The following is a 27,817-nucleotide window of genomic DNA, read 5'->3' as shown; positions in this document are numbered from 1 at the left end:
CTGTCAAGTATTTTGGTTATAATCAGTGAGCAGTACCTCACAGTTTCACTTGTTTGTACTCATAAGATCTAACAAACTGTAGCAGTTTGAATAATTAAAAAATAATTTTTACTGGTAAAAAAATGTAAATTTAGTGTTAAAGAAAACAAAACTGGTGCTTATTTGAAATACATAGATATCAAAAATACAATTTAATTTTCTGAAAATTGTTAACAGAATCATGGGAAGGTAAAAGTAAGCAAAAAAAGATTGATCATGAAGTTCGTATAAATTATTTGTCAGTTTCTGCATTTAAAAAAGGTTGAGGAACAGTAAAGTTTCAATTTATTAAAGTAAGATTGATTGATTGTTGGTTGCTTAACATCCAGTGTTAAAAATAAGTTTTATTATTTCTGTGAATTTTGTTACTATGATGAAAAAATGCGGCTATATCAAAATGTTGAAAAATTGTCCTAAGGCAATAAAATGTCATCAGATTAGATTTACTAATAAGGACAATGATCTATCCTCATTGTTATATATTATTTTTATGATAAACACAGCGCGTCAATTTCTTTGAATTGTAAACAGTGGAATTAAAAGATGATGGAATACATGTGGATAAGCTGTGTTTTATTAGTCTTTTGTTGTGCCGAAGCAGGTGAGGTTTATAAAGATGATATTTCGAAATTATTTTTTCAATTTTTTTTTCAATTTAAATCTTTATTGCCTATATTTATAGCATGTAACATAACATAACATAACAAAATAAAAAAGAAACAATGGCAACAAGATCATTAATATTAATAAAGTAAATATTTCAAAAGTCTTGTCCTTAAATAGTTCTCTAGACTGAATGTGTTATCTTGGGTTGAGTATATATGTAATTTTATCTAAATCATTTAAATTTGTAAAGAGCATATTCTCATATAAAAAATCAAAATAAACTATTGAAATGAAATTAGATTTAGGTATTTTAAAGATTTAATTTTACAAATGAAGTCGAGATAAAACATAGATATATTATATACCTGTTTTTTGTGTTGTTGGGTTGTTGACATTTTCCCTCTTAAATGTATTGATATAATATTTTAACTGTAATTTCATGTTTTGATTTTGCTAAATTGAAATTGATAGAAGGAATTAAGTTTTTTTGTATTTTTTAAAGTTGATTTTAGCTGAAGTAATGTCCTATAAACCTTAGGGACTATAATACTGCTAGTATTAACTTTTTTGCAGTATTCTTTTTTAAGTTGATTTGAGCTGAAGTGAAGTCATATAAACTTGATAGTAAAAATGCTTCAATTTAAGTCTTATGCTTTCTCACCAAGTTTCAGCAGCAAGAAAGAATAATTATAAGCCACGCTGTTTTACAAAGTACAGGAGTCACACAGTGTTTCAGTGCATTATTTATGTAATAACAAATGATATAAATCAATGCCTTGGTACAGGGAGACACATGAAGGAAACAGTTTCCCTAATTAGAGACTTCTTGCATGTTTTGTAGTGAACATTATTATTTACCTTGTCAGAATCCTGTTTTGTACTAGTAGTTAGGCCATTATTAATTTATAAATTATATTGCGCAATAGTTATGACAAATTCAATTTTTTACAAAGCAACATTATACACAAGATCTTTTTCATTGAAATTGAAAATTAAATGAATTAAATTCAACATAAGCTTTAATAAATAGGAAATGTGGTATGACTGCCAAGGAGAGATTCCACAAGAGTTTGTTCAAATGATGTTGATTTAAACAGCCTTAAACAATGGGCAAAACCCATTCCTATTCTAGTCCCCAACATTACCAAATGTTCTCAATATTTTTGACATTTCAATATCCTTTGAGTAAAAAACAAAATGGTCTTAATATTGAAGATCTACAAATGCATACATTAATTGTCTTAGATAAGATAAGATGAAAAACAGAAAAATATATTGCATGGAGCCTGGTTTAATATTTAAACCTTCCCTTTTTCTGAAAATTTGTAAAGTTCATTAAAATTTTCTCAGAAAGTCCTGTAAATTTATCACAATGAAAAAACATGAATTATGACTGTGTTACAGTAATGAGTGCAAGCACCTCTACTAAATGTAATGATGATAAATGTAGATCTAAATAGCGTAACAAATGTAGAAAAGAACAGGTAAATGTACATGTTGTGTATGTAAAAGATGATGGAAGATTTTGTCTGAGGGATAAATGAACACAATTATTGTTTACTTTTGACCATGATTTTTTGGAATGCTTATGATGATAATACTCTCTATGATAATTTCTCTTGAAAATCAATTGGAAAATCGGAATAAAACTTTATCAGGTAAGAAAATTAGTTTACATTGTTTTCTTACACAACTTGAATGAATTGAAGGGAAATGTTAAACATTTGTGTTTCACTAAGTAGAAACATGTTCTAAGTGTTGCACCAATACACAAGATAAATTAATTAAATATCTGTTTTTTATTAATTTTGCAGTTATAAAACTATTTCTATAAATATCATGATTAAACCTTACATAAACTTCAGAAGGTAAATTTTGAAAACTCATGACTAGAACTGAACAGCTAAAACTTTTGTTAAACTGAAGTTTTTTTTAATTATTTTGTTATTGCAGCTGAATTTGTCAACAACCATGAAAGATTTAAGAGACAGACCAGCATTAAGAGTATGTCACCAGATGATCGTCCAAGTTGCAAGCCTGGAGCAGTATGTAGATTTTTATAGATAAATCTGATGTTTACAAATAGTCAGCTACAGATCTCTGAGATCTCACATTATGATAAACAGTTTATTGACCATAATTTTATTAGATCAAATGTCTCTTGGCTGTTTTTATTGGAATTTTTTTAAATATTTAAAAAAAAAATACAATAACATGAGACTTAAATTTGATCTATTAACTTTTTATTGCATTTTACAATATATAATATGCATTGTTGATTACATTCTGAAAATTCGATTTGAAAGCCTTTAATTCCAATTAACAGTCAGTTTGATAAATCTTTTTTTAAGTTGGTGCAAAGCAGTAGTTGTAGAAATCACTTTAAATATTTAGTGTGTTGCACTTTTAAAAACTTATTAATGTTATAATGTTAGATCATTAACAAAATATTTGTAATGTGAACTTCAGTTGCTAACATCTTCATTCTAATTATATAGTTGCCTCAAGACACATTTTAAATTGTGCATGTACATGTAGTTGAAACTAAAACTGAGATTCAAGATTTTGTTTAAGAAGAATTTGATTAATTATATTTATTTCTCACTATTTTTTTTTTATATTTTTACATTAGAAAATATAAAATTATAAGTAAATTGTAGTTGTTGTTTACTGGTGAATGTTACCTCAAGACACATTTTTATATTACATGCATGTACATATAGTTTAAATTAAAACTAAGAATCAAAATTTTGTTAAAGAAGAATTTGATAAACTGAATTTATTTCCCAGTATTTTTTAATACTTTTACATTAGAAAGACTTTTAAAGTTACAATTATAAGCAGTTGTTGTTTACTGATGAATGTATTGCCTCATCTGTGGTAAGCTGTGAGTATTTTTCTTGTAACTATTATAGAGGATATGTTAATCATTGTTATTACGTACTTTATAAACATTTTTATGCAGTTAAGCTGCATTATGCGAGCACCCTAGATTTGTGTTCTACCCAATAAATGCTGAAATACTTGCCATTGTTATTATCTAGCTCGCTACTATGATATATATAACTAATTGAACACTTTTTTAATACTTTTTATTCTGGATTACAAAAAATATGACCAGAAAAACCTTAAATGATCGTCGATTTATCCAAAAGTTTTGAAGTTACACATAGGAAGTAGTGCTTATTAAGAATCCTTGTGTAGTTCATTATGACTTGTGCTTTTAGCTAAGATGTCAAAGAACAATTGTATGAAATATTTAATCGCCGAAAATCTCTTAAGACAAGTAGTTTAGATTTCCCAAATGGCAAAAGTCGTAGGGATATTGTTTGTCATCAATACGTAGTACAACTACGTCAGTAGTCTATTATATAATAAGTTCAACTGTTCATGCTGTTGGCGGCAATTTCAAATTAGAAAAAGAAATTTTCGTAGCTTTTGAATTTGCAGGCAGGTGTGCAAATTAGCGGTGGTCCGAGATCCGCGACCTTCCACTTTTGCAAGCGGAATTTCGACCAGGATAGTTGGTTTCTAGCTACGCCCGACGTAGTCATTACTTTAAATTACTTTGCAAACCTTCCATGCAAGTCACCAAAGTCTCCAATTAAACGAGCTAAAAACTTATTTTTATCATTATTATTCATGACAGCGATGTTCATTTTGTTCAACCGCTAGCTTTATAAAGAAAATCGCCGACAAATGTTGTATAAATTCGAGTAAAATCGTATCTGATTGACAAAAACAACATTGTAAACACATAACAATGTCGGCCGTGAGGTCAAAATTTTACAATATCGGATCCGATTCCGGAAGCGGATAAGGATAATTCCGGGTTCGGCGATCAATTACAAAATAAATCAAAGCAGGTGAAAAAATAAATCTATGCATGGTAAATGAATATAAACACTAGAATTGTAAACCAAAAGATATATGTAAAAGAAAGAAAAAGCAGAAAAATATTTTATACAGAAACTCAAAATTACTTTTTGACAAATTTTAATTTAAAAATCCAATACAACGTAACAGCTGGGAACAGTATATCTAACAATATCCATGTTCATGGTCACAGTCTAAATTTTCTTTATCAGTGATAAATGATGATAATGCATGTGAGATGCTTTTAAGGTGTAAACATATTACTGCAATTTCGAAGGGTTATTTGTTTTTCTCAATTTTAAAGTAGCTGAAAGTTTCTTTCTTTATTTTCACAAATAATGCAACTATATTATATATACCTAAATGTAAGTAAATCATATGATATATAGGTGACATTCTTTGGGCCACTCTACCCCTTCCTGTTTGATAACTCGAGCTCCCCACCCCTAAACCATATGAAGGGCAGATCCAGGATTTTAGGTTAGGAGGGGCGCAAACTTAAATTTTCGCTGAGCAGAGCGAGGCTAAAAAAATTTTGAGGTAAAATTATCGGAATATTCTTTATTAAGCTGAGAACAACCCATGCTTTGCAAATTTAAGGGGGGTGCAAGCCCGCAACCCCCCGCCTGAACCCCTGCATATATTCAAGTATAGGACAATATTATAAATAAAATGAAATATAGGGGGAGTCCCTGGAGTTGCACCACCCCCTCCTGTTTGAGAACTTGGAAACGGTCGAGATCCACACCCCTTAACCATATATATTCATGTTTGTGACTATATGAAAAATCAAATGAAATATAGGAAGGGTCACTGGGGGTCACCCCACCCTTCCTGTTTTAGAATTTGAAAATGGTCCAGATCCCCACCCTAAACCATATATATTCATGTATGGGACAATATAACAGTTTTATAAATCCTCGGCCTACCCTACCTGTTTGAGAACTTGAAAACCGTTGAGATCCCCACCCCTAAATTATATATATTCATATGTATGGGACAAAATAACAAATCATTTACATTTACTATGGGCAGGTCAGTCAGACCTCACCTTTGATCCCTGTTGTAGTGAACATTTGTCTGATTCGTGTCTCATAACTTTTGTACTATAGAACACAAACTCAGTTTTCTTTCCAGGGAAACCAGTCCATTCATACTATTACATCTTCATACTAAGTCAACTTGAACTTCTAGCAGTCAAATAAAACCAAGGTTAACTACCAAGTAGAACAACTGCAATCATTGGGAACTTGTACCACTGCAGACTCACCATAAAAAAATATACATTGATATATGCATTGCTTTTGAAACCTTGATAACATATAAATTATTTGCCTTAATAAATAAATCATTAGATAAACATGAATGTGCTATATATGAATGTTTAATGTTGAGGCAACATTGCCACAGTTTTCATAATTACGGTTGCCTTGGTTTTTGGTTAACTGCCTTCAGCGCTTGCAGCGCTTTGATTGTACCTTGTCCCCAGTCTCAAGTTGATTTTATGGACATTCCTTATGACATTTACCTTGACCTTATTTCAATGCCAAAGTTAGTTAATTATACCAAAGCTTTCTTGATTAAAAATAATAATTGTACTTTGTTACCATGTTGGATTTATACTGATTAATTACTTGATTGTTGGTGCCTAATGCCACATTCAGCACTATTTCTACATTTGTATTGATGGAGGCAGCCAGAGTGTTTACTTCAAGGGCTTTTCATTGAGACTTAAGTGCTAAATATAATGTGAACTAATTTTATGTTTGACCCAGTTGACATTTTGAATTCGTTGAAGCAAGAATGAACCCAATTAACCTTGACTTCCTTAAAAGGGGAAATGTTTTTATGGCCCCACAACGAAGTTGCCATATAGTTTTACCCTTTCCGTAATTCCGTCATTCTGCAACAAACCATTATACAGAGTTTTTTTCTAAAGGCCTTCAGATATTGGGCTGATTTTTGGTATGTGAGTTAACCAAGATGAGTTACAGATCAAGTTTAAGTTTCATTATGCTCCACTAATTTTTGCCAAAATTACGGGCTTTGGACTTTGATAAAATGTTGAAAATCACAGTTATAAGGACTTTTTTTTCTAAACTCTTTCAGATATTCAGGGATGATTTTTGGCATGTGAATTAACCAAGATGAGTTACAGATCAAGTTTAAGTTTGTTTCCGCTCATCTAATTTTTGCAGAAATTACAGGCTATGGACTTTGATAAATTGTTGAAAATTCGTTGTACAGACTTTTTTCTCAATACTTTCAGATATTGAGCTGATTTTTGGTATGTGTGTTACTCATGATGAGTTACAGATCAAGTTCAAGTTTCGTTCCGCCTGTTAATTTTGGCCAAAATTAAAGGTTTACAACTTTGAAATTTGTTGAAAATCACAGTTATATACAGACCTTTTTTTTCTATACTCCTCCACATTTTGATTTTTGATATGTTAAACTATCATCATGTTTGTGTCCACATGTGTTATTGAAATTGCATGTTTTTCAACTTTTTAAGACAGGGCCATTTGTGTCGCTTTGACACATCTAGTTTTTTTTGGGAAGCAGGTTAGTTTACAGAAAGAAACAACATTTATGTTATGGTTTGATTCATGAATTTAATCCTGTGTGAAAAGTTTATGCATTGAAGTTGTGAAAAAATATAATGTTTACAGTATGTTAATTCTTATCTACATGTATTTTAACAGCAAGTTCCACTGGTAAGAGTTGATTCATCACAAAGACTATATGATCTGAGACAAGAGTTTAATTCCAATGGTGTCAACTTACAAGGGGTAATAATACCATCAGAAGATGCTCACCAGGTATGCTTTTTTTAATTTTTACAACAGGAATGTATACCATGTACATTTTTGTTGAGCCTTCGACTTTAGTCGAAAAAGCGAGGCATAGAGATCCTACATTTCGTCGGCGGTGGTGTCCACAAATATTCACTCTGTGGTTAAAGTTTTTGAAATTTCATTAACTTTTTTAAATTATACTGGATTTCTATCACTCTGTGGTTAAAGTTAATACATTTTTAATAAATATCTTATACTATTTTTAATTTGTATCAAACTTGGACGGAAGCTTGTTTATGATCAAAAGCTAATATCTAGAAGGAAGTTTTGTTAAAAATTTATACCTGTGTATCTGTATTTATAAAATTACTTAATTTTTCTTCCATTTAACATTACATACAGTCTGCAGTTAAAGTTTTAAAAACATTTATTAGATTCATAAACTATCCTGGATTTTTACCAAATTTGGAAAGAAACAATCAAAAGATGAAAGTGGAATATTTTTAATGATTTTTTTCCTCATTTTTGTTGAGCCTGCAATTTACAGAAAAAGTAGGCGAGACACTTGGTTTTGTGGAACCCTTACGAAATTTTTGTACATATTTTCTTTTGAAATAGCATGTGTATGCTGCTTGCAAATAAAGTATTCGTTCATGCATTCATACATTGTGTAAAATTATAGCAATTTCAAAATTTGACCACAAAAATGCAAATTCATTAAGAAGTATTTAAACAATACTGAATATGATACTGTCCCAGAGATGACCTTGAGCTATTTGAAAGAATATTTGTATAGAGAATTTTAAAAAGTAAAGAAATTAAGTGCATCATTTTAGTCTTGTGTCAAGCTTAAATTAAGAGAATTACTTTGACAAAAAAATTTACAAGATAAAATGTCTTACTACAACACATAAAAGTATAAAAATAACTTTAAGCCAGTTTTATATATTTGAAGGACAGACAGTTTGTGGTCAGTGTGGTCAGTTGTTCTGACAGTAGTACTGTTAAATAAAAACATTTATTATTCTAATCAAGGGCCCTTGATGGGTAACATGACATGTACACATACAAAAATACATCATGATTTGTAACAGAATTTTTTTATTTTTTTTTTATACAATTGAAATGATATATTAAAAGTTCAGACAGATGTTATTATCTTCATTCTATATAAGCCACTTACATTTAATTCCAGACAGGACCTGAGAACTGTACAATCATTATGATTATAATTGTTATGAAATATGTTAGTTGACATTTTGTCTAACATCTACACATGTAATTATAAAGTTTCCTAAATATTTAAGTACAAACACATTACTTTGGTAAATAACCAAACAATTTTGTCTCATTTGAAAAATATGAAAAATAAGGACAAATACTGTTTATCTCCTTGAAACATTTCTTTGAATGCTGAACAACTAGTAATAAAATGTTGTTCATCTTCAACTAGATGTCCTTACAAATAAACTCATCATAGATACCAGGATAAAATTTTCTTATTTACGACAGACGGGCGTTTTGTCTACAAAAGACTCATCAGTGATGCTCGAATCAAAAAAAATTTTAAAAGGCCAAATAAAGTACGAAGTTGAAGAGCATTGAGGACCAAAAATTCCTAAACGTTTTGCCAAATACAGCTACGGTAGTCTATTCCTGAGGTAGAAAAGCCTTAGTTTTTCAAAAATTCAAAGTTTTGTTAACAGTTTAATTTATAATTATGAACATATCAATGATAACTCAAGTCAACACAGAAGTGCTGACTACTGGGCTGGTGATACCCTCGGGGAAGCCTTTGGTCTCTTTCTATATATAAAGTTTAATACACCTGTCTCTTTCTATTTTGAGATCTTGGGCCCTGATTCTGATTTTTGATATGGCACTTCTCAATGGAAATTGTTTAAAGATAGATACATATTTGTTATCATTATTCTGATCGAAGCAGTAACTTTTTGCACACATACCTATATATTGATGAATACTATGTTGATCAATTGATTTTGTTATGTTTGGTTTTTTGTGTTGTGGGTCACTGATTTATTAATGTGAGCCCTTCTTCTTTTATCAATACCATAAGTCACCATACAAGATGCCAAATTACATCCCTTGCGCTTGAATTTTTGTTGGGAAAAGTTAGGCTTGTTTTAATTTTATGTATAAATGTGTTTTACACATATGTCTAGAATTAAGTACAAAGGGCTCATGAACAAATTAATTTTACATGTTATCATCCTGAGGTGCATGCAATTTTTGGCAAATGAAATAACACATCCATATATCAATGTATTACGATTTTAGAGTGAGTTCCCAGCAGAGTATGATAAAAGAAGAGCCTATATCTCAGGATTCGATGGATCACATGGTAAGTATACAATGTATTACAATTTTAGAGTGAGTTCCCAGCAGAGTATGATAAAAGAAGAGCCTATATCTCAGGATTCGATGGATCACATGGTAAGTATACAATATATTACGATTTTAAAGTGAGTTCCCAGCATAATATCAGATGAAAGAAGAGCCTATATCTCAGGATTCAATGGATCTCATGGTTTGTATCAGATTATTGTTCTGATTGTTGAAGTGTAAATTAATAAGAATGAAATCTTAAGTTTGCCTGTCTAATATCAGGGATATAAATTTACAAATCGGAAATGATTAATACCCTCAGTAACTAGTCTGAGGACACAGTTATTTCCCTTTGGGTTTTTGTTGTTTACAAATATAGTTCCAAGTGTGATCGGTGTATAACTTGTAATTTTTTTTCACATACTTTCCCAATTTATTTTTTGATATTTTATGCATGAAATATTAAGTATAGGGATGAAGTTAAAATTGAGAATGGAAATGGGGAATGTGCCAAAGAGACAACAACCCGACCATAGAAAAAAACAACAGCAGAAGGTCACCAACAGGTCTTCAATGTAGTGAGAAATTCCCTCACCCGGAGGCGTCCTTCAACTGGCCCCTAAACAAATATATACTAGTTCAGTGATAATGAACGCCATACTAATTTCCAAATTGTACACAAGAAACTAAAATTGAAATAATACAAGACTAACAAAGGACAGAGGCTCCTGACTTGAGACAGGCGCAAAAATGCGGCAGAGTTAAACATGTTTGTGAGATCTCAACCCTCCCCCTATACCTCTAGCCAATGTAGAAAAGTAAATGCATTACAAAACGCACATTAAAATTCAATTCAAGAGAAGTCCAAGTCTGATGTCAGAAGATGTAACCAAAGAAAATAAACAAAATGACAATAATACATAAATAACAACAGACTACTAGCAGTTAACTGACATGCCAGCTCCAGACTTCAATTAAACTGACTGAAAGATTATGATTTCATCATATGAACATCAGGCACAATCCTTCCTGTTAGGGGTTTAGTATCATACCATCATAACATATATGAGAAGAACATAACCCGTGTCATGCCAACAACTGGTTTTTGAATAAATGTGTTTAGTTCCGATGCAAAGACCCTATAAGTGAATCAATATTAATGCCAAAATATGCAATCTTTAATGACCTGACAACAGTATCGTAACTATATCCCTTCTTAATAAGTCTATTCAAAGGTTTTGTTAGTTTTTGAGGTGAACACTGACACCTTTGTGCTTTATAAAGAATATTTCCATAAAAAATTGGATGTGAAATATCTGAACGTATAAGAAGTCTGCATGTTGAGCTATATTTACGAATGATGTCCTTATACCGATGATAAAATTTAGTAAATGTTTTGACTAGTTTGTGATATCGAAAACCCTGGTGTAATAATTTTTCAGTAATACATACATGTTTGGGTGCTGAATATTAATGTTAAGAAGGGATTTGGCCTAATTGAAAAAGGTAAAAACATAGATTGTCTGAAGCTATCAAACTAAATTTAAGAGCCAGTGCATAGACTTTTGTTGTCTACCCTTTGATCAGGTTGTTGTCTCTTTCACATATTCCCAATTTTCATTCTTAATTTTTAACCGGATTTTTGTGACAAAAATGTCGGTTATTGATTTGGGGATTTACGGCGGGCGGGCGGGCGGGCGGGCGGGCGGTCGGGCTGTCGGGTGGGCGGGCGGGCGGGCGGCAATCAAATGTTGTCCGTGCATTAACTCATGAACCGTTCAACCAAAGCTTTTAAAATTTTAATATGTTATTACTGACAACTATACGAAGGTCAAGTTCAATAATGGCGATTTTGACTTTTACCGTTCAGGAGTTATGGTTCTTGAAAGATTGAAAAATGGAGTTGTCCGTGCATTTACGCATGAACTGTTCTACCAAAGCTTCCCAAATTTAAATATGTTGTTACTAATGAAAGAATGGAGGTCAAGTTCAATAATGACGAATTTGACTTTTACCGTTCAGGAGTTATTGTTCTTTAAAGATTGAAAAATGGAGTTTCCAGTCGTGTCCGTGCATTTATGCATGAACTGTTCTTCCAAAGCTTCCGAAATTTTAATATGCTGTTACTGATGACAAAATGGAGGTCAAGTTCAATAATGACGATTTTGACTTTTACCGTTCAGGAGTTATGGTTCTTGAAAGATTGAAAAATGGTTTTTCCCGTCGTGTCCGTGCATTTTCTCATGAACCATTCAACCAAAGCTTTTGAAATTTTAATATGTTGTTACTGATGACAAAATAGAGGTCAAGTTCAATAATGACGATTTTGACTTTTACCGTTCAGGAGTTATGGTTCTTGAAAGATCGTAAAATGGCGTTTCCATTCAGGTTGTTGCATTTACTCATGAACCATTCAATCTAAGCTTTTTAAATTTTAATATGTTGATACTGATGACAAAATGGAGGTCAAATTTGATATTGATGATTTTCACTTTCACCATTCATCAGTAATGGTTCTTGTGATATAGCCAGGACACAAATAAATGTTAATAAATCCGGTTTGCTGTCGTTGTGACAGCCTCTTGTATATATATGCTATAATTTTGATAATATTTGTTCAGATAGTAGTACACTACACTGTAAAAATCTTTTTGAGAGCATAGGAAAAGGGTAATTTTATTCCCTTCTATCATAGGCTGATGACCTGGCAGCCATGAAGATGATAATAATTCATATAATGTATCCTTTTGATAGGTTTAGCTATAGTATTGAAGGACAAAGCTGCACTATGGACTGATGGTAGATACTATACCCAGGCTGAGAACCAGTTAGACTGTAACTGGATACTTATGAAACAAGGTTAGAATGCCTTCAAATTTATTTTTAGTTGATTTGGTATTTTTTAATCCGAAGAACTTAAAATCAACTAATTGAACTTGGCAAAATTTTTCAAAGTATTGAATAAAATATTCAGATTTTTCAATATAAGTAGATTTGAAAGAGAAAAAAAATACAGTTTTAAAACTACCTATAGATATATTTTCTATTTATTGGAGGGGGAGGGAAGGGGTAATTTGCTTGTGAATCTATAACATTTTATGTTTTTATTCAGATGAACCAAACACACCAACCTATGAAGAATGGATCCTAGCCAACCTGGGAACCAGTTCAACAATGTCCAACAGAAATATTGGTCTAAATCCATTGTTTATTACTAGCAGTAAGTATATTAGTATAACAGTGAATAAATTGAGGTTATACATGGATAATTCCAGGCTTCTCGTTACAGATTGAGTGTTAAAATCTTACCATTACAGGGATCTCCATGGATGAAAATTGAACCATGGAGGAACTTTCACCATTACAAACCTTGTCTACGCTGTACAGTGTAGCGCGATCGGAAGTATTTTATCCCTCCATACAAGGAATGGTGAACATGCTAATTCATTGCTTATTTAAATTATATTTATTTGAATTTTCATTATAGAATTAGAAGTATCAATATTTTCATTTATTGCCGTTTTTAACCATTCAAATGCCAAGCTGAGATGCCAAGTCTTCATGGTCCCCCTTAGTCGAGAATGACCAAAAGCTGTCATGAAGGTCCCCATGCAGATTTCTTTTATTTTTGGTAATTGTTATGGGGGTTAAAAATCATCTGATGTGGAGCTTATTTTTCGTGGACACTGTCAAATTCAGAGCCCATTACCGGTATGGCTGATTTGCAGCAACAACAAAACAATTCGTACGGGTTATGTAAAAGGTTAAAGAGATTTGTAAAGCAAACGTTGACAAATGAAAAGGTTTTTAATGACTTTATCTGGAAAAGATTTGCAGCAACAACAAAACAATTCGTACGGGTTATGTAAAAGGTTAAAGAGATTTGTAAAGCAAACGTTGACAAATGAAAAGGTTTTTAATGACTTTATCTGGAAAAATTGATGCTGTGCAACATGCATCTTTCGAGTCTGAAAAGAAACCGGAAACGCGGATGTATCAATTTGATTGTAATATACGAAATGAATTCGGAATTTAGATACGATATTTCTTTACAGGAAATATTTAAGTTTTCACTTTTAAACTTTTAAAGTAATTCTAAATTATCGTTACAGCAGTACTCGAGTTATTTGCGATGAAATAATATTTACTGTTTTGCGTCTTATTTTGTACTTCTTAAAAAAGGGGGATGCTGATTGCGTAATTCAAAATAAAGCACGTGTTCGACTTGTTAAACTGTTTTCTTTGTAACTGGATTAATTTATTAAATTATTTATTTAATCTAAATGATCATAATCATTTGCTGAAACTTAGTTGATTACTTCGACAAATGGATCGTCTATCCTCAGATAGTATTCTCCTGTCTGGTTTGTTGATCTACCTGTACAAGTGTGAGCCAAAATTTGTTCCTGTGAAAAAAGTTCCAGTGGAACTAATTTCACATGAAATATGTTCTGAGAGAACTTTTTTCACAGACAATTTCCATATAATTTGTTCCATCTCTATGAAATAAGTTCCACACTTTACCTAGTGAAATAAGTTCTTGGTTGGTGAAATTTGTTCCTTACCTAGTGAAATTAGTTCCATGTTTGTGAGATTTATTCCTTACCTGGTAAAAAAAGTTCTGGATCTGTGAGATTTGTTCCTCACCTGGTGAAATAAGTTCCTCGTCTATGAAATATGTTCTGCTGGTTAAACAAGTTATCTTATATATATACTGAGCACTTGTCATCAGTGAGTTTAAAGTCATTATAAAAAACGTGTAGTATATTGATAATGTAATAAATAATAAGTGTAAACATTCAATTTGGATCCTGTGGAGTAAATCAAAAGTTTAATAACATTCTCAATTATTAATACTAAAAATTACACTTATGAACTAGGAAATAGTAGAATAAGAAATAATAATAAAAGTAATTTCGTAAAAAAGTATTATAGTTAAAGTTGAACATTTGTACCTATTTGAAAAGGACAATGTAACTGATCAATTATTTTAAAGGCATAAACAAACAAAAGACACACTCTTTTTAAACTGTGCAACGACCATAGCTAGGTACATGTATGATTAGAACACCCATGACAGATCAACAGGAAACAAGAAGGTTGAATACTATTCAGTCATATAAATGATAAAACATACATTGTAGATAAATAATGATACATAATCATTGCTTTTATTTCTTATTTTCATCCTACAGTCATGCCTTAATTGCAAATGCCCAATGCAAGAAAAGTACAGCATTCAGCTTGCATTATAATTTTTTTAGTGTAACAAGAAAATATTTCGCTGTGCAATAGGTTAAAGGTACTTATTTTCTGTGAAATAGGTCCGAGCAGAACATTTTCATTGATTCCTGAAAAATAATTTCGTTCAAAACTAATATCACAGGAACTTATTTCACTTTTTTTTTCAAATTTTAATATTGGAACAAAACTCATGCAGCTGTGATTTTTGTTCCGGAACTTATTTTACGTTTAGTTAAAAAATTAGTTCCGGAACAAATTTTATAGTGCTGGAACAAATTTTCTGTGATATAAGTACCGATGGAACATATTTCCTATGAAATTTGTTCCAACGGAACAAATGTCACGCCGGAACAAATTTTTTGTTACACAAGCTCAGGTACAAGTAATTAGCGATCTTAATCCGGATATCCCTCAGGCATTGGATTATAACATAAAAAGCCTAAGGGTTATGCAATTACATGCATTTGATTATAATTGATAAAAAAATGGCGTCGGGCTACAAAAAACGATGAAGTTTTGAACGATGGCGGAAGACAATTTAACGATGGCGCAAGACAATTTAACGATGGCGCGAGTCATTTGACGATGGCGCAAGACATTTGAACGATGGCGGAGCTCCATCGTTAAACAGGCCATGGAGATCCCTGCATTAGATTATTGTGTTAAATAATTTGATAGTTTCTTTCATACTTGGGGGAAGGTGCCATTAAGTGAGTTTATTTTTACCTTAGATGACAACACATTGATTATATATTGAAGAATTGATGCTTCTTTTTGTAAATTCATTAGGGTGTAAAAGCATTGACCGAAGTACATTTTGTATGAAGCGTGGAAGTGCTTTATTTTAAAATTGGACACACATTCAACGATTTTACAACGCTATGAAGAGGGGATAGGACCTTTATTGGGACTCTGGGATCGGGTGTTTTTAAGCGCGGGATTTCCGGATTGACCCTTTAGGGATCCAGGAATATTTTTTTTTTAAAACTCGAGATGTTGGGATTTAAATTTATTTAAATTCAGGACCTCAGGATTTCGTGTTTTTTAGCCCAGTATTTTGGGATCAGTGTCACAGAAAGTAAGTACCGTCATAATATTTATTCCAAAGATAATTAATTATGTAACAAAAGTTCCAATTGGAATTATTGTTATGTGATATTTATTCCATCAGCATAATAAAAGGACGAATGCCTCAGAATTTTTATCCCTTAAAATAAATTCCACATAATAAATTATCTTTGGAATAAATATTATGGTCGAAATTTCATGTTATGACTAGTATAGCATTTTGACTTGTATCATTTTGACATATCATTCATTAAAATGAGAGAAAAAAATGGGAAAAAAATCTTATGTCATAGTTATTCCCATAGGAAAAAGTATTAAGTAATATTTATTCTGATTGGAAAAAATATTATAGATCCTTTCTGACCCAAAAATTTGATTGTATTCATAACTGATTCATTTTGAAATGAAGAATGATGCAAGATTGCGTATAATAATAGCATATAATAATGAAACATACAACTAATGTAGTTATAATGCATTGAAAGTTGTATAAGTTTAAATGTAGTTTTTTGTTATAATCATTTATTTTATTTTCTCTTTAATTTTATGCTTTAGGTGCTTGGATTACAATGGATAGAAATTTAAAGGCAGAAAACATCAACTTATACCAGATGAATAAAGATTTAGTTGATGCAATCTGGCAGTTTGGTAGACCAGGAAGGCCTAGTAGTAAAATTCATGTTTTAGAAGATAGATTTTCAGGTAAGGCTTCGTTAGTTATTGTTCAACAGTCAACCTTAATAGTATTATTGTGTTTACCTTGGGGGACATTTTGTTTTATCCTCTATAAATTTGATAGGATGAAATAAGTTGATGAAATCTGTTTTGAGTAATGAAGTAGTGTAACAAAAAATATAAAGTTTTCATACTCCAATATTATAAATATTGTACTTTTGTTAGAAATTTATTGGAAAAATCAAATATTGTCAAAATAGATAATCTGATACAAATGCCAGGTAAATTGAAGGTAAATTTTTAATTGTTTTGAAAGAGAGAAATTGGGAATTACAACTGATGCAAAATTGTACCCCAAAAAAACAATTGTGAATTTTTAAAAGTTTGACATTTTTTGAAGGTAAAAATTGGCAACAGAAGGTAACAGAAGATGTATATAAAGCAATGTTGGACCGTAAAGCTGATGTCTTAATTATCACACAACTAGATGAGATTGCATGTAGGTTTAGTTAATACATTTTATTAATTTCTTAACGGTTCAGACTTTATATAATAATTATGTTTACCCCAACAAAAGATGTATCTGAATAAAGTTTGCTTCAAAGGTCACTTACTAATGTTATAAAATGTCAAGAGTATTTTCCAGTTTATAATATGAATCACTGAATTAAAGATGAAACGTGTACATAGTAAAAGCATTGACTATTAGATAAAATGAATACTTAAGTGGTTTCTCAGAAAATATTAAAAATAAACAATAGAAATCGTTTGCAAGAATTGGTTTGCAATAATGAAAAATATTTGTCTTTTATAAGTGCCTATACATTTGTTTTTACCTTTATTTATTTACAGGGCTTTTTAATTTGAGAGGATCAGATGTAAAATATAACCCTTTCTTCATGTCATATGCTATTCTTGAAACCCAAAATGGAAATCTTAGAATTAGGTATGATATGAGCTGCATACATTTCTTTTAAAAATTTCAGGTTTGAAGGTTTTAGATTAATTTTATAATCATTGTTATACTGTAGACTCTATGTGTGTTAACAAACTTTTCTTACAACTATTCCATTCCAATTCCAACTATTTATGCAAGATATTGAACTTAAAGTGTACAACGCAAGTGAGAGATTTTTTTATAAATTAAAATTTAGAAACTTTGATTAAAAGGGTTTTCTTTTGTCATAAAGGGTAGATAATTTTTGTGTCTCTGCATTTAGTCTAAAGATTTTGTATTTAAAATAATGCTACTGGTACTTGGTAAAAAAGAACAACAAGTAAAACCAAGCTTACAATCTACAATGGCTTCAACTTGGGGAAAAAATAACTGTTTTGTAAAATTATGTTGTATACAGAAAACATCAAAGGTTATTTCCCCCAAATTGCACTCTTTTGTTTTACTTAACTCAGTACCCCATTGTCCTATTGTCCTATTGTCCTAACACAGAGTGGATAACTTGTTATAGTAATCTTTTAAAAGTAGAAATAATATTTTGTTATGTAATTTCTTTCATCAGATTATTTTTATGGGATAAGTTAAGGAAGTTAACAGAACAGCCATCAGATCCAGAGTCTACATCAAAACTGAACGTGTTCCTTAACACAGGAGTCAGTGGGTCATGTACTGACAGGATAGGAATGTGTGTGGAGGTAAAGTGACTGTCATTAAGAATATTTAAAACAATTAATACAATTACTGTAAATTCAGAATTTATTGCGATGTTTTGATATCTGCGAAATAACAACAAGGTGATAATCGTATTAATTAAAAACTCGCATGTTGAAATTCATTTAAATGAGTTAAACAGGATTTTTCTCAATATCGCGAAAATTAAAATTGCAATAATAAATGCACAAAATACAGAAGATTATCACTGTAAGGTTCTTATTTATTCAATGCTGGGAAATATTTGATGATTTTATGTGTCACTTCAACAAAGTTTAAATGTTTTGCATAGTTTGCATGTTAAGATGTTGCTGTTTAAATTTCAACATTTGCACTAGACTATTAAATTACAAAAAAGTAAGACATATATCTGTGTCAACATTTTATCATGAAATACTTTTGACTTTGTTGTTTCCTTTTCTCTTAAATAATGTTAAAAAAGAACTTTTATTTGACAACTTGATTCTTGAATTCATTTATTTTGAAATCTTACAGTTTGGTCTGAGTAAAACATTTGAAGAGGAACAACAGGTAAAAACCCTGATAATTGCTTGAATAAGGGTTTCAAAGAAAGCAGAAAGTCTATTAATTTTATAGCTGGAGACATGATACCATAAACTAGCCAACTTCTTGTTTGCCTATTTATTTTGTAATACTAAAAAGGTGCTTTTTATTGCTTTTAATATTACAGGTAGAAGATTACAACACCTTTATAAATGCTGTTATAGCCACAGTTAACAAAAGAGATGTAAAGAAAGTTTGGATACCTTTCCAGTGTAATTATGCCATTTATAAAGTCATCACAAAGGTAAGTTGTCTTACTATTAAAGTGACTATGACACTGTGTAGATATATAATATCATGACAAAGGTAAGTGGTCTTACTATTAAAGTGACTATGACACTGTGTAGATATATAATATCATGACAAAGGTAAGTGGTCTTACAATTAAAGTGACTATGACACTGTGTAGATATATAATATCATGACAAAGGTAAGTGGTCTTACTATTAAAGTGACTATGACACTGTGTAGATATATAATATCATGACAAAGGTAAGTGGTCTTACTATTAAAGTGACAATGACACTGTGTAGATATATAATATCATGACAAAGGTAAGTTGTCTTACTATTAAAGTGACTATGACACTGTGTAGATATATAATATCATGACAAATGACGCTGTCTTGAAAATACTTGTTTCAAGTCTTGTCCTATTTTAAACTTGATGCTTCTGTGGAATCAATTATTTTCATGGTATCAACTATGGTTGATTGAGGAAATATTGCATTTTTGTGAATATTTGATTTCTATGTGTTGTCAAAGTCTGTTTACAACCACACCAAATAGCAAATTTGTGGTTCATCTTTATCAACAAAACCCACAATAATATGTATCTCACCAATTATAATGAATCCACATTATTCACTAGCTAGCACTTCTGTTCATTGTCTCAATAAATGGTATTGTGGGCCTGACAATTTACATTGCTAGCTGAAAGTATTGCAATATAATATAAGTTAAATGTATTTTGAAATAAATGAAGAAGTAAATCAGAATATGTTTATATATAGTACATCATGAAAAATTTAAGTATTCCTCTTATCAGTATGTCACTGTATAACACTGAATTATGTTGTGATCATTCTATTGTATGACAAAAAACAGACATTATTAGGGAATATTGTTATTTTACAGGAAATATATCAAGGAAATACACCAGCAGCTCTGAAAAAGTTTCAGAAAAATCCAACAGAGCAACAGGGTCTTAGAAATGCACATGTAAGATTTATCGATTAAATAAATTAGATTTGAAAATTTTTGCTTACATTTAAAATTAAAGTTGTAGAACATTGAACAAAGATTTGAGAATAAATATTAAGTTTTAGAAAATTCTTTATGTAATTATAAATTTTATCAAAGTTTAAAATGAGATTTGTACTATCAAAATTTAAAAAGTTAGTTTTACTTTTGTGAAATCTATCCAGTCCAACTTTAAGCAATAATAAAACCATGGGCCAAAGATTTTAAATTCTAGCTATCAAGGTTTTTGATTAAAATGTATATAATATAGACGTTTATCTTTAAGCACTTATGATCACATTACTAGTTTTGTATATGCATTAGTGGGGAATTTCAGAATAAACATCACATTCTGAGGTAGAGAGAGTTACTGGAGTATTCATCATAATTTGTTTTCCAAAATTAAGAGAATGATTTAGTACTGATCACATAACTAGTACTTTTAATGGAATCACACATGTTAATTTTCGTATTTAAAAGATCTATTGAATTTGGCATTAAAAAGATTAGAAACACATGTTGAAATTCTTTTTACATATGGAAGTATAGTTGACTTTTGTTTTTATTTCAGAAAAGAGATGCAGTTGCACTTATCACATTCGCTGCAAGACTTGAGAATCAGGTAATATATAATTTATTGAATGCATACTTTAATCTCCAGTTTGCCTGCATATTGTGGATTCATTATTTATGGGATACCATTTCTTGTTTTTTGTGTTTCTAAGGGAACCATGAATTTAGATGTAAAAATAGTACAGATTTTCTATCAGCTTGTATACAGTCATTATAAAAACCTTGAAATCAATTGTATGAATATTACGTCCATACTTAAAAATCTTCACTCAACAAAATAATGAATCCACCATTAGTTATTCTTTGCCTCTGCTGCAACAGATGTAGGAAAGGACTTGAGCTTGCTGTTTCTTGTGGCATTGTTAAAGTTTGTGTTAAAGTTACTTAAGGTCACTAATATAGCATTGGCACATCTTATGTCCATGGGTATAATGTTGCCCTGTAAATGCAGTCCATTGACTTTGAAATTCTTGCACAGTAAAATTATTTTAAATCTATATACACATGTAGCAGAGATATGATGAGGAAGAAAGTTATACACTTATACATGATTTATTGATTGTTGTTTGCTCATAGTCATTCAGTATTGTTGTTTAAATTTCAACATTTGCATTTATACTATTGTCATAACACAAAAGTTAGACATGCATTAATATATTTCTGTGTATGCATTTAAAGATCCTGCAGAAAATAAAATCTTTACCTAAATATTTGAGAAAAGTGACTACCTCATGTTTGGTTCCTTGAATTTTTTATTTTTATTCCCATTTTATATGTAGATGTTATAGATTCCCAAAATCCTCCACCTCTTCAGGTAAGAATCAGTAAATGTAAATAAAACCCTTCTTCTAAAATGGATAAACCTCTAATGGGTCATTTTTTTGAGGGCTCATACATAATCGGTTGAATGTTTATGATTGTTTTAGGTGAAAAGTGGTCAGTTTCCTGTTGCAACTGAGCTATCTGCAGCCAACCAACTAGACTCATTCAGAGGGTGAGTTAATAGTCTTTGTCATTTAATCTACTTTTCATCCTTGTTTATCGTGACCGCGACTTTGTGACAATACGTCTCTCGCTGCTTGTAAACATTTGAAAAAGATATTGTTTTCTTTTTGAATTTATATTTTTGTCAGTGAAGTAGCAGGCACTTGAAGCCACCGTAAATGACGGATTTCCGCCGTCTACCGGCTTCAATGGCAATCCCTGGTGTTGTTGTTGTCCATGTAGCATTGTTTGTGAAAAGTATATCCTCTGTTTTGTACTTTATATATGAAGAAGTCTAAAATTTCCATTCTCAATTTTAAAGTCTAAAATCCATATTTCAGAAGGGAGATCTACAACAGAGGTACCAGTTTCCCAACCCTGTCAGCTTACGGAACTAATGCTGCTATCATACATTACATGCCAAGTTTGTCTACAAATGTAGAGATCAAAACAGATAACATGTATCTTCTGGATTCTGGCGGACAGTATCTGTAAGTACAAAATAATTAAAAAATCTACTGTGATGAAATTTAAACATCCATTTTATTTAAACTTGTTTAGTAGTTGTTTTGAATTGAAATCCTTGTATTAATGTCAGTAATTGTTTTGTCCCGGAAGCAAATAGTATATAGATAAATTCCTGGATTCAGAATGAATACTACCTTACTTTAGCAGAGATAATGGAGTTTTTATTGTTATTTTTTCTTCAGGGATGGAACCACTGATGTGACACGTACATTTCATTATGGAGTACCAACGAATCGTCAGAAGGTACATAATTTTGATAATCATTTTTCAAACAATCATATTGAGTGTATTGTTGGTAATTTTTTGGAGAATTTGTATAAGTTAAAGATTAGAAATGCTGTGAGAAGCATATACAATAAATAAAGTTCTCAATATGAAGAACGACACTAGAATTATTGTTTCTTTGAAAATAAAAAAAAATGGTTCCCATATTTTATGCTGTTTCTGTGTTATTTATATATCATCAAATGATTTCTTTAAATTAAAGGTTTTATTTGTGTCATAAAAGAACATATCATCTGACATCATTTGAACTACTGTACATACTAAAAATTGAAAATTTATTTTGGACAGGAATGTTACACTAGAGTTCTGATGGGACATATTGACCTGGCTAGATTTATTTTCTATAAAGGAGCATATGGACCCTATGGTAGAGAAATAGATGCTATAGCCAGGAGACCACTGTGGGAAGTTGGACTAGACTATAGGCATGGGACTGGTCATGGAGTAGGGGCATATCTAAGTGTGCATGAAGGTATTTATTGGTTGAAATATATTTTTATGCCCCACCTATGATAGTAGAGGGGCATTATGTTTTCTGGTCTGTGGGTTCCATTCGTTCGTTCGTCCGTCCATTCGTCCCGCTTTAGGTTACAGTTTTTTGGTCAAGGTAGTTTTTGATGAAGTTGAAGTCCAATCCACTGGAAACTTAGTACACATGTTCCCTATGATATGATCTTTCCAATTGTAATGCCAAATTAGAGTTTTTACCCTAATTTCATGGTCCACTGAACATGTAAAATGATAGTGCGAGTGGGGCATCCGTGTACTTGGGACACATTCTTGTTAATGGGAGTTTTTATGTTTGATACTTAAATTCTTTGGGTAAATGGACATTAAGCATCCAACAATCAATCAATCAATCTTTGGGTAGACCAAATAAATGGCTTCAAATATTTACTCTTGAAAATCTAAGAGGACAAAACATTTTCTATATCAAGACAATTTGTATTGCATTGTATCACATGAAAAGCTGTAAAAAAAAAAGTAAAAAAGTCTCAAATCAATGAGTATAAGGAAATTCATTGAAAATAGACCAATAAATTTTTTTATGGCACCGCAACGAAGTTGTCGGTGCCATATAGTTTTACCCTTGTCCGTAATTCTATCATTCCGCAACAAACCATTATACAGAGTTTTTTCTAAACGCCTTCAGATATTGGGCTGATTTTTGGTATGTGAGTTAACCATGATGAGTTACAGATCAAGTTTAAGTTTCCTTCCGCTCCACTTATTTTTGCTGAAATTATGGGTTTACAACTTTGAAAATTGATGAAAATCACAGTTATACAGATTTTTTTCTATACACTTCCAGATTTTGAGCTGATTTTTGATATGTGAGACTACCATCATGTTTGTGTCCAAATGTGTTATTGAAATTGCAGATTTTTCAACTTTTTGAGACGGGGCCATTTGTGTTGCTTTGACACATCTAGTTCATTTTAAAAGTTTCAATTGCTGTAAAATTGATGAACAATTCTCCATTTTAAACAAGCATAGACATTCACACACTATTCAAGGAAATAAATTTAAAAAAACTACATTTGCTAGGAAATCTAGGAAACACCATATAAACTTATTTTAATGTATTTTGTTTGTAGGACCAGGAAGAATATCCCTAGCTCATCCCAGAGTAGATAAAGATATACCTTTAGATGAATTCCAAGTCTTCTCTGATGGTATGTTAGCACACACATGTATTTATGATATCTGTATAAGAAAATTATTAAGTTATACTTTCTCTTCTAAATTTATACAGATCAATAAGGAAGAAAAGTACGGTGCAGTCTGGTGTATCCGCCCACCTAAGACTCATGACCACTTCATTCAACTAATAAAACTAATAATTGGATCATTCATAACATACTTTTATTTCTTAAATCTTCTGTTTGTATGGTTTCATCCTGAGGATTTTGAGTAAAGAGTGTCCAAAATTAGGGAAACCTCTGCTCTGAGAGTTCCTCCAATGTCCGGTGTTTTCGCACATGCTTTACAAAAATAGCTTATTTTGAAAAAGGAAAGAATTTATACTACACCTTATCGCTATTTGGAAATCTGTCTTGCTTGACCTGAGAATCTGTCCTGCATGAGCTTTTGACGTCGTACGTTACAATCATTTCTTCATTGTGGCATCAAATATTTTCTATTATGACATCAAAATTTTATGAGAACTTTTTTGATGTCCAATAATGTCGGACAAATAGCGATAAAGTGTATAGACAGAAAGAATAATATAATTGTTCCTTGAAGATTAAATTACATATTGATAAAACACATATTTGTGTTTTGGCTGTGAAGTTTGTTAATTGATTAGTATTTTATTTCAGAACCTGGGTATTATGAAACAAATGGTTTTGGAGTGAGAATAGAAAATATGGTGATGATAGTGAAAAAAAGTACAAAGGTGAGAGAAATATTAAGCATTGGTTTTTTTTGGCAGTTTGTACATGATTTCTGTTAATATTTCAATTCAAAAGAAAATCTAGGCAAATTATGAAATCCAAGAAGTCTGGCATAATCATGTTAATGTTATATGAGTCCTTCGTTAATTTTTTTTTCTATAAGTTGAATACGCAGCCCTTCAATATGAAATAATTTACAGTGGTGGTGAAAATGAATCATATCTTATCAATTTTGCGACTACTGCTTATTCAATCAGAAAAATGACTTCTAAATGAATTATAACCATTACATGGAATTCCAATAATAATTTCAATATATTATATTTTCAGTATCAGTTTATGGACAGTGTATTTCTAGGATTTGAAACCTTGACATTAGTACCATATGAACCGACTCTGATAGACTTTAGCCTTATGAGTCCTGCACAGGTTGGTATATCTCATTTATGAAATTTATTAAAATAATTAGATCAGTTTTCTCTTTGCTTGATGTTTTTGCTCATCTTTTGTATATTATTTAGCATCCCATTATTCTCTATATTCTATTCTTTTTGTCCATCTTATCTTCTCTCTATATTTTTATTTAAATTATTCTCTATTCTATAAACTCCATCAAGGTCTTTACTTAATAAATAAATACAGTAACAAACTAAAGTTGATCCGAAATATACATGTTATGTTTTTCTACTGGACATTATTAAAAAAAAAATTACAAAAAGCGACACATTTCAATTTTCTTTCCAAAGGTAAAATCACCCATGGAGAATTTCAAAAGTTGGCAAGTCTGCCTTTAGTAATAGAAAAACAGTTTAAAGTAATTTGAATTTTCTTGTAGATTGATTGGATGAACAATTACCATAACAAAGTACAGAGAGAAATAGGACCGCTGATTGTTAATGATACTTTAGCCACAGCATGGCTAAGGGCAAGAACAGTATCAGTTAATATCAACAAGGGAGATAATTTGAAAATTAATTTTATTTTGTTAATTAGCTCTGTTTGTCTTATTTTAGGCATTTCATAAGCAATCTATTTCATTATAATTCAGAATGAAAGCAATGTTATAAGGTATCATTATATCATAATTACACCATATTTACCAAATTTATAATGTATTGTTTATAAAAGTGAGAGAGAAAAATCATTTCTTCCATATTAGTAATTGTGAATCGCAAATTCATCATTAGATTAGATGTCAAGTCGTTGCACTTATTGTCAGTGTCATATTCATAACCTGCTTTCATCAGATTTCACATTTCAAATTTGCTATATGTCATTATGTGTATTTGGGGAGAATTTAACCAGGCATAAGATATAAGAATAGTATGTTTTACTCATCTTGTACTTTAATCTAGATATCTGTAAATGATATATTTTTTAAAATATGTTTAGATAAAGCAATTAGATTCAATTTACAATAATGTTTCCTTGATCTACTGATAGTTTATAACAACATAAAATACTCCCATAATAATTCCCCTTACATCATAAATTTTGAAACAGAAGTTTTGTTTTTATAATAAATTTATAGTTCTACATACAACAATACTTTAAAATGATGCATGTACAAACTGATACTGATAGATTATTTTATATAAAAGGAATTTGAAGTTGGCAAAGAAATCATAACTTCTTGCTTCCAAAGAGGAAAAAAGAAAACGAAAAAAAAGAAAAACAGTTTTAATGGGTGATTAGCTTCAATTTTGACAAAAAATTAAAATATGATTTGTTTTATTTCAAACATTTATTAAAGCAGAATTGTGAAATAATATGTTACTAGTCAGTTTGGTTGTAAAATAAGCTCAAAAACATCACTGTTGTTTTATTGGCTTGCAAGTAAATAATTCAAGTCAATTTTAATTCTTATTGCATTTTTATTCATTTAAACCTTCTGCTAAGTATGTTTAGTTAATGTCTAAAATGTAAACAAACGGAGATACCTTGAAGAACTTATACAGGTAAAAAGATGATTGACATATTTTTGAATCTTAGAAATGAAATAAATCATCAGGAAAATTTTTCATTATACAATTATAAGTGCTTGTCTGTATTTATATAAATATTTATGTTTACATTAGATAATATGGCTATCTGCATTATTCAGAGGTAATCTTAATGGTTAACTATTTGGAGTCTACTGAAATATACACAACTTGCTGGTACATTATAGCCAGCCCATGCTATTTTATTGTATCTTTTGCCATGGACTTTTTGTGATTTGGATATACGTTTTAGTATGTTACAAATCAAATTTGAGAACTTGAGTCCAATTGATGAACATAAATTTGACCGCTAAAGCCAATTGAATACTGTAAATTGATACTTTAATTTCCACATACCTTTTAATGCCACAAGAGTAAGACAGATTTTTGAACCTGTAACATGATTAATACCAAATACTAAATCGTAGTTCTAAACTATTCCAGCTTCCATCCTGTTACATTGTTTGTATTATTTAAAAAAAACATCTAATTAATTTGTGGTCTTGCAGTTAATTAAATGTGTTAATGACCCCTTATGATTATGTATTACATTTACTTTATATTTATTCAATATTACAAGAAAAAGCTAGGTGCCTAACACAGTATCTCATTAGTTGTATGTTATGTACATATTAATAATCATGGAGAATCATTGTTTGTTATTGTTAGTTCAATGAAAACATATTGTTTTCATATGTTTATTTATACTGTAAATATGTATATTTATGTGCGAATAAAATATTGTCTATATTGTCTATTGTCTATATATGTATTTTGTTTTCAAATATGATTAATAAACCAGAACTACATTTTTTGTTCTTTATTTTTTGTAGAAACCAATTAATTGTGCAATGATTATATTCTCAATGTTTTAACGCTATAACTGATTATTCAGTCAAACCAAAATCTTTTGTATGGGGAATTTCCTTTTTACTACTTATCA

General features: G+C 30.5%; 1 protein-coding gene across 2 annotated transcripts; it reads left to right on the top strand.

Moving 5' to 3' along the window:
• The first annotated feature begins 511 nt into the window (after window positions 1-511).
• LOC143048324 (xaa-Pro aminopeptidase 1-like) lies at window positions 512-27,686 on the top strand. 2 transcript variants are annotated; one of them, XM_076221951.1, is made up of 21 exons: window positions 512-640; window positions 2,599-2,690; window positions 7,227-7,343; window positions 9,618-9,773; window positions 12,420-12,524; window positions 12,778-12,885; window positions 16,533-16,679; window positions 17,053-17,151; window positions 17,505-17,598; window positions 18,170-18,302; window positions 19,010-19,126; window positions 20,019-20,102; window positions 20,695-20,745; window positions 21,623-21,690; window positions 22,022-22,171; window positions 22,391-22,451; window positions 22,782-22,965; window positions 24,092-24,169; window positions 24,818-24,894; window positions 25,223-25,321; window positions 25,728-27,686. In XM_076221951.1, the coding sequence occupies exons 5-21, from the start codon at window positions 12,515-12,517 to the stop codon at window positions 25,914-25,916; spliced, it is 1,749 nt and encodes a 582-aa protein (XP_076078066.1). In that variant the 5' UTR covers window positions 512-640; window positions 2,599-2,690; window positions 7,227-7,343; window positions 9,618-9,773; window positions 12,420-12,514; the 3' UTR covers window positions 25,917-27,686. The 2 variants fall into 2 exon arrangements, with proteins under 2 accessions (XP_076078066.1, XP_076078067.1); XM_076221952.1 differs by lacking the exon at window positions 512-640 and adding an exon at window positions 2,141-2,303.
• Window positions 27,687-27,817: the final 131 nt, after the last annotated feature.

The sequence above is a fragment of the Mytilus galloprovincialis genome, chromosome 10 (genome assembly GCF_965363235.1).
Source record: "Mytilus galloprovincialis chromosome 10, xbMytGall1.hap1.1, whole genome shotgun sequence".
Classification (NCBI taxonomy): Eukaryota; Metazoa; Mollusca; class Bivalvia; order Mytilida; family Mytilidae; genus Mytilus; species Mytilus galloprovincialis.
The sequence above is the reverse complement of the archived record's forward strand: the minus strand, read 5'-3'. Positions and strand labels throughout refer to the sequence as shown.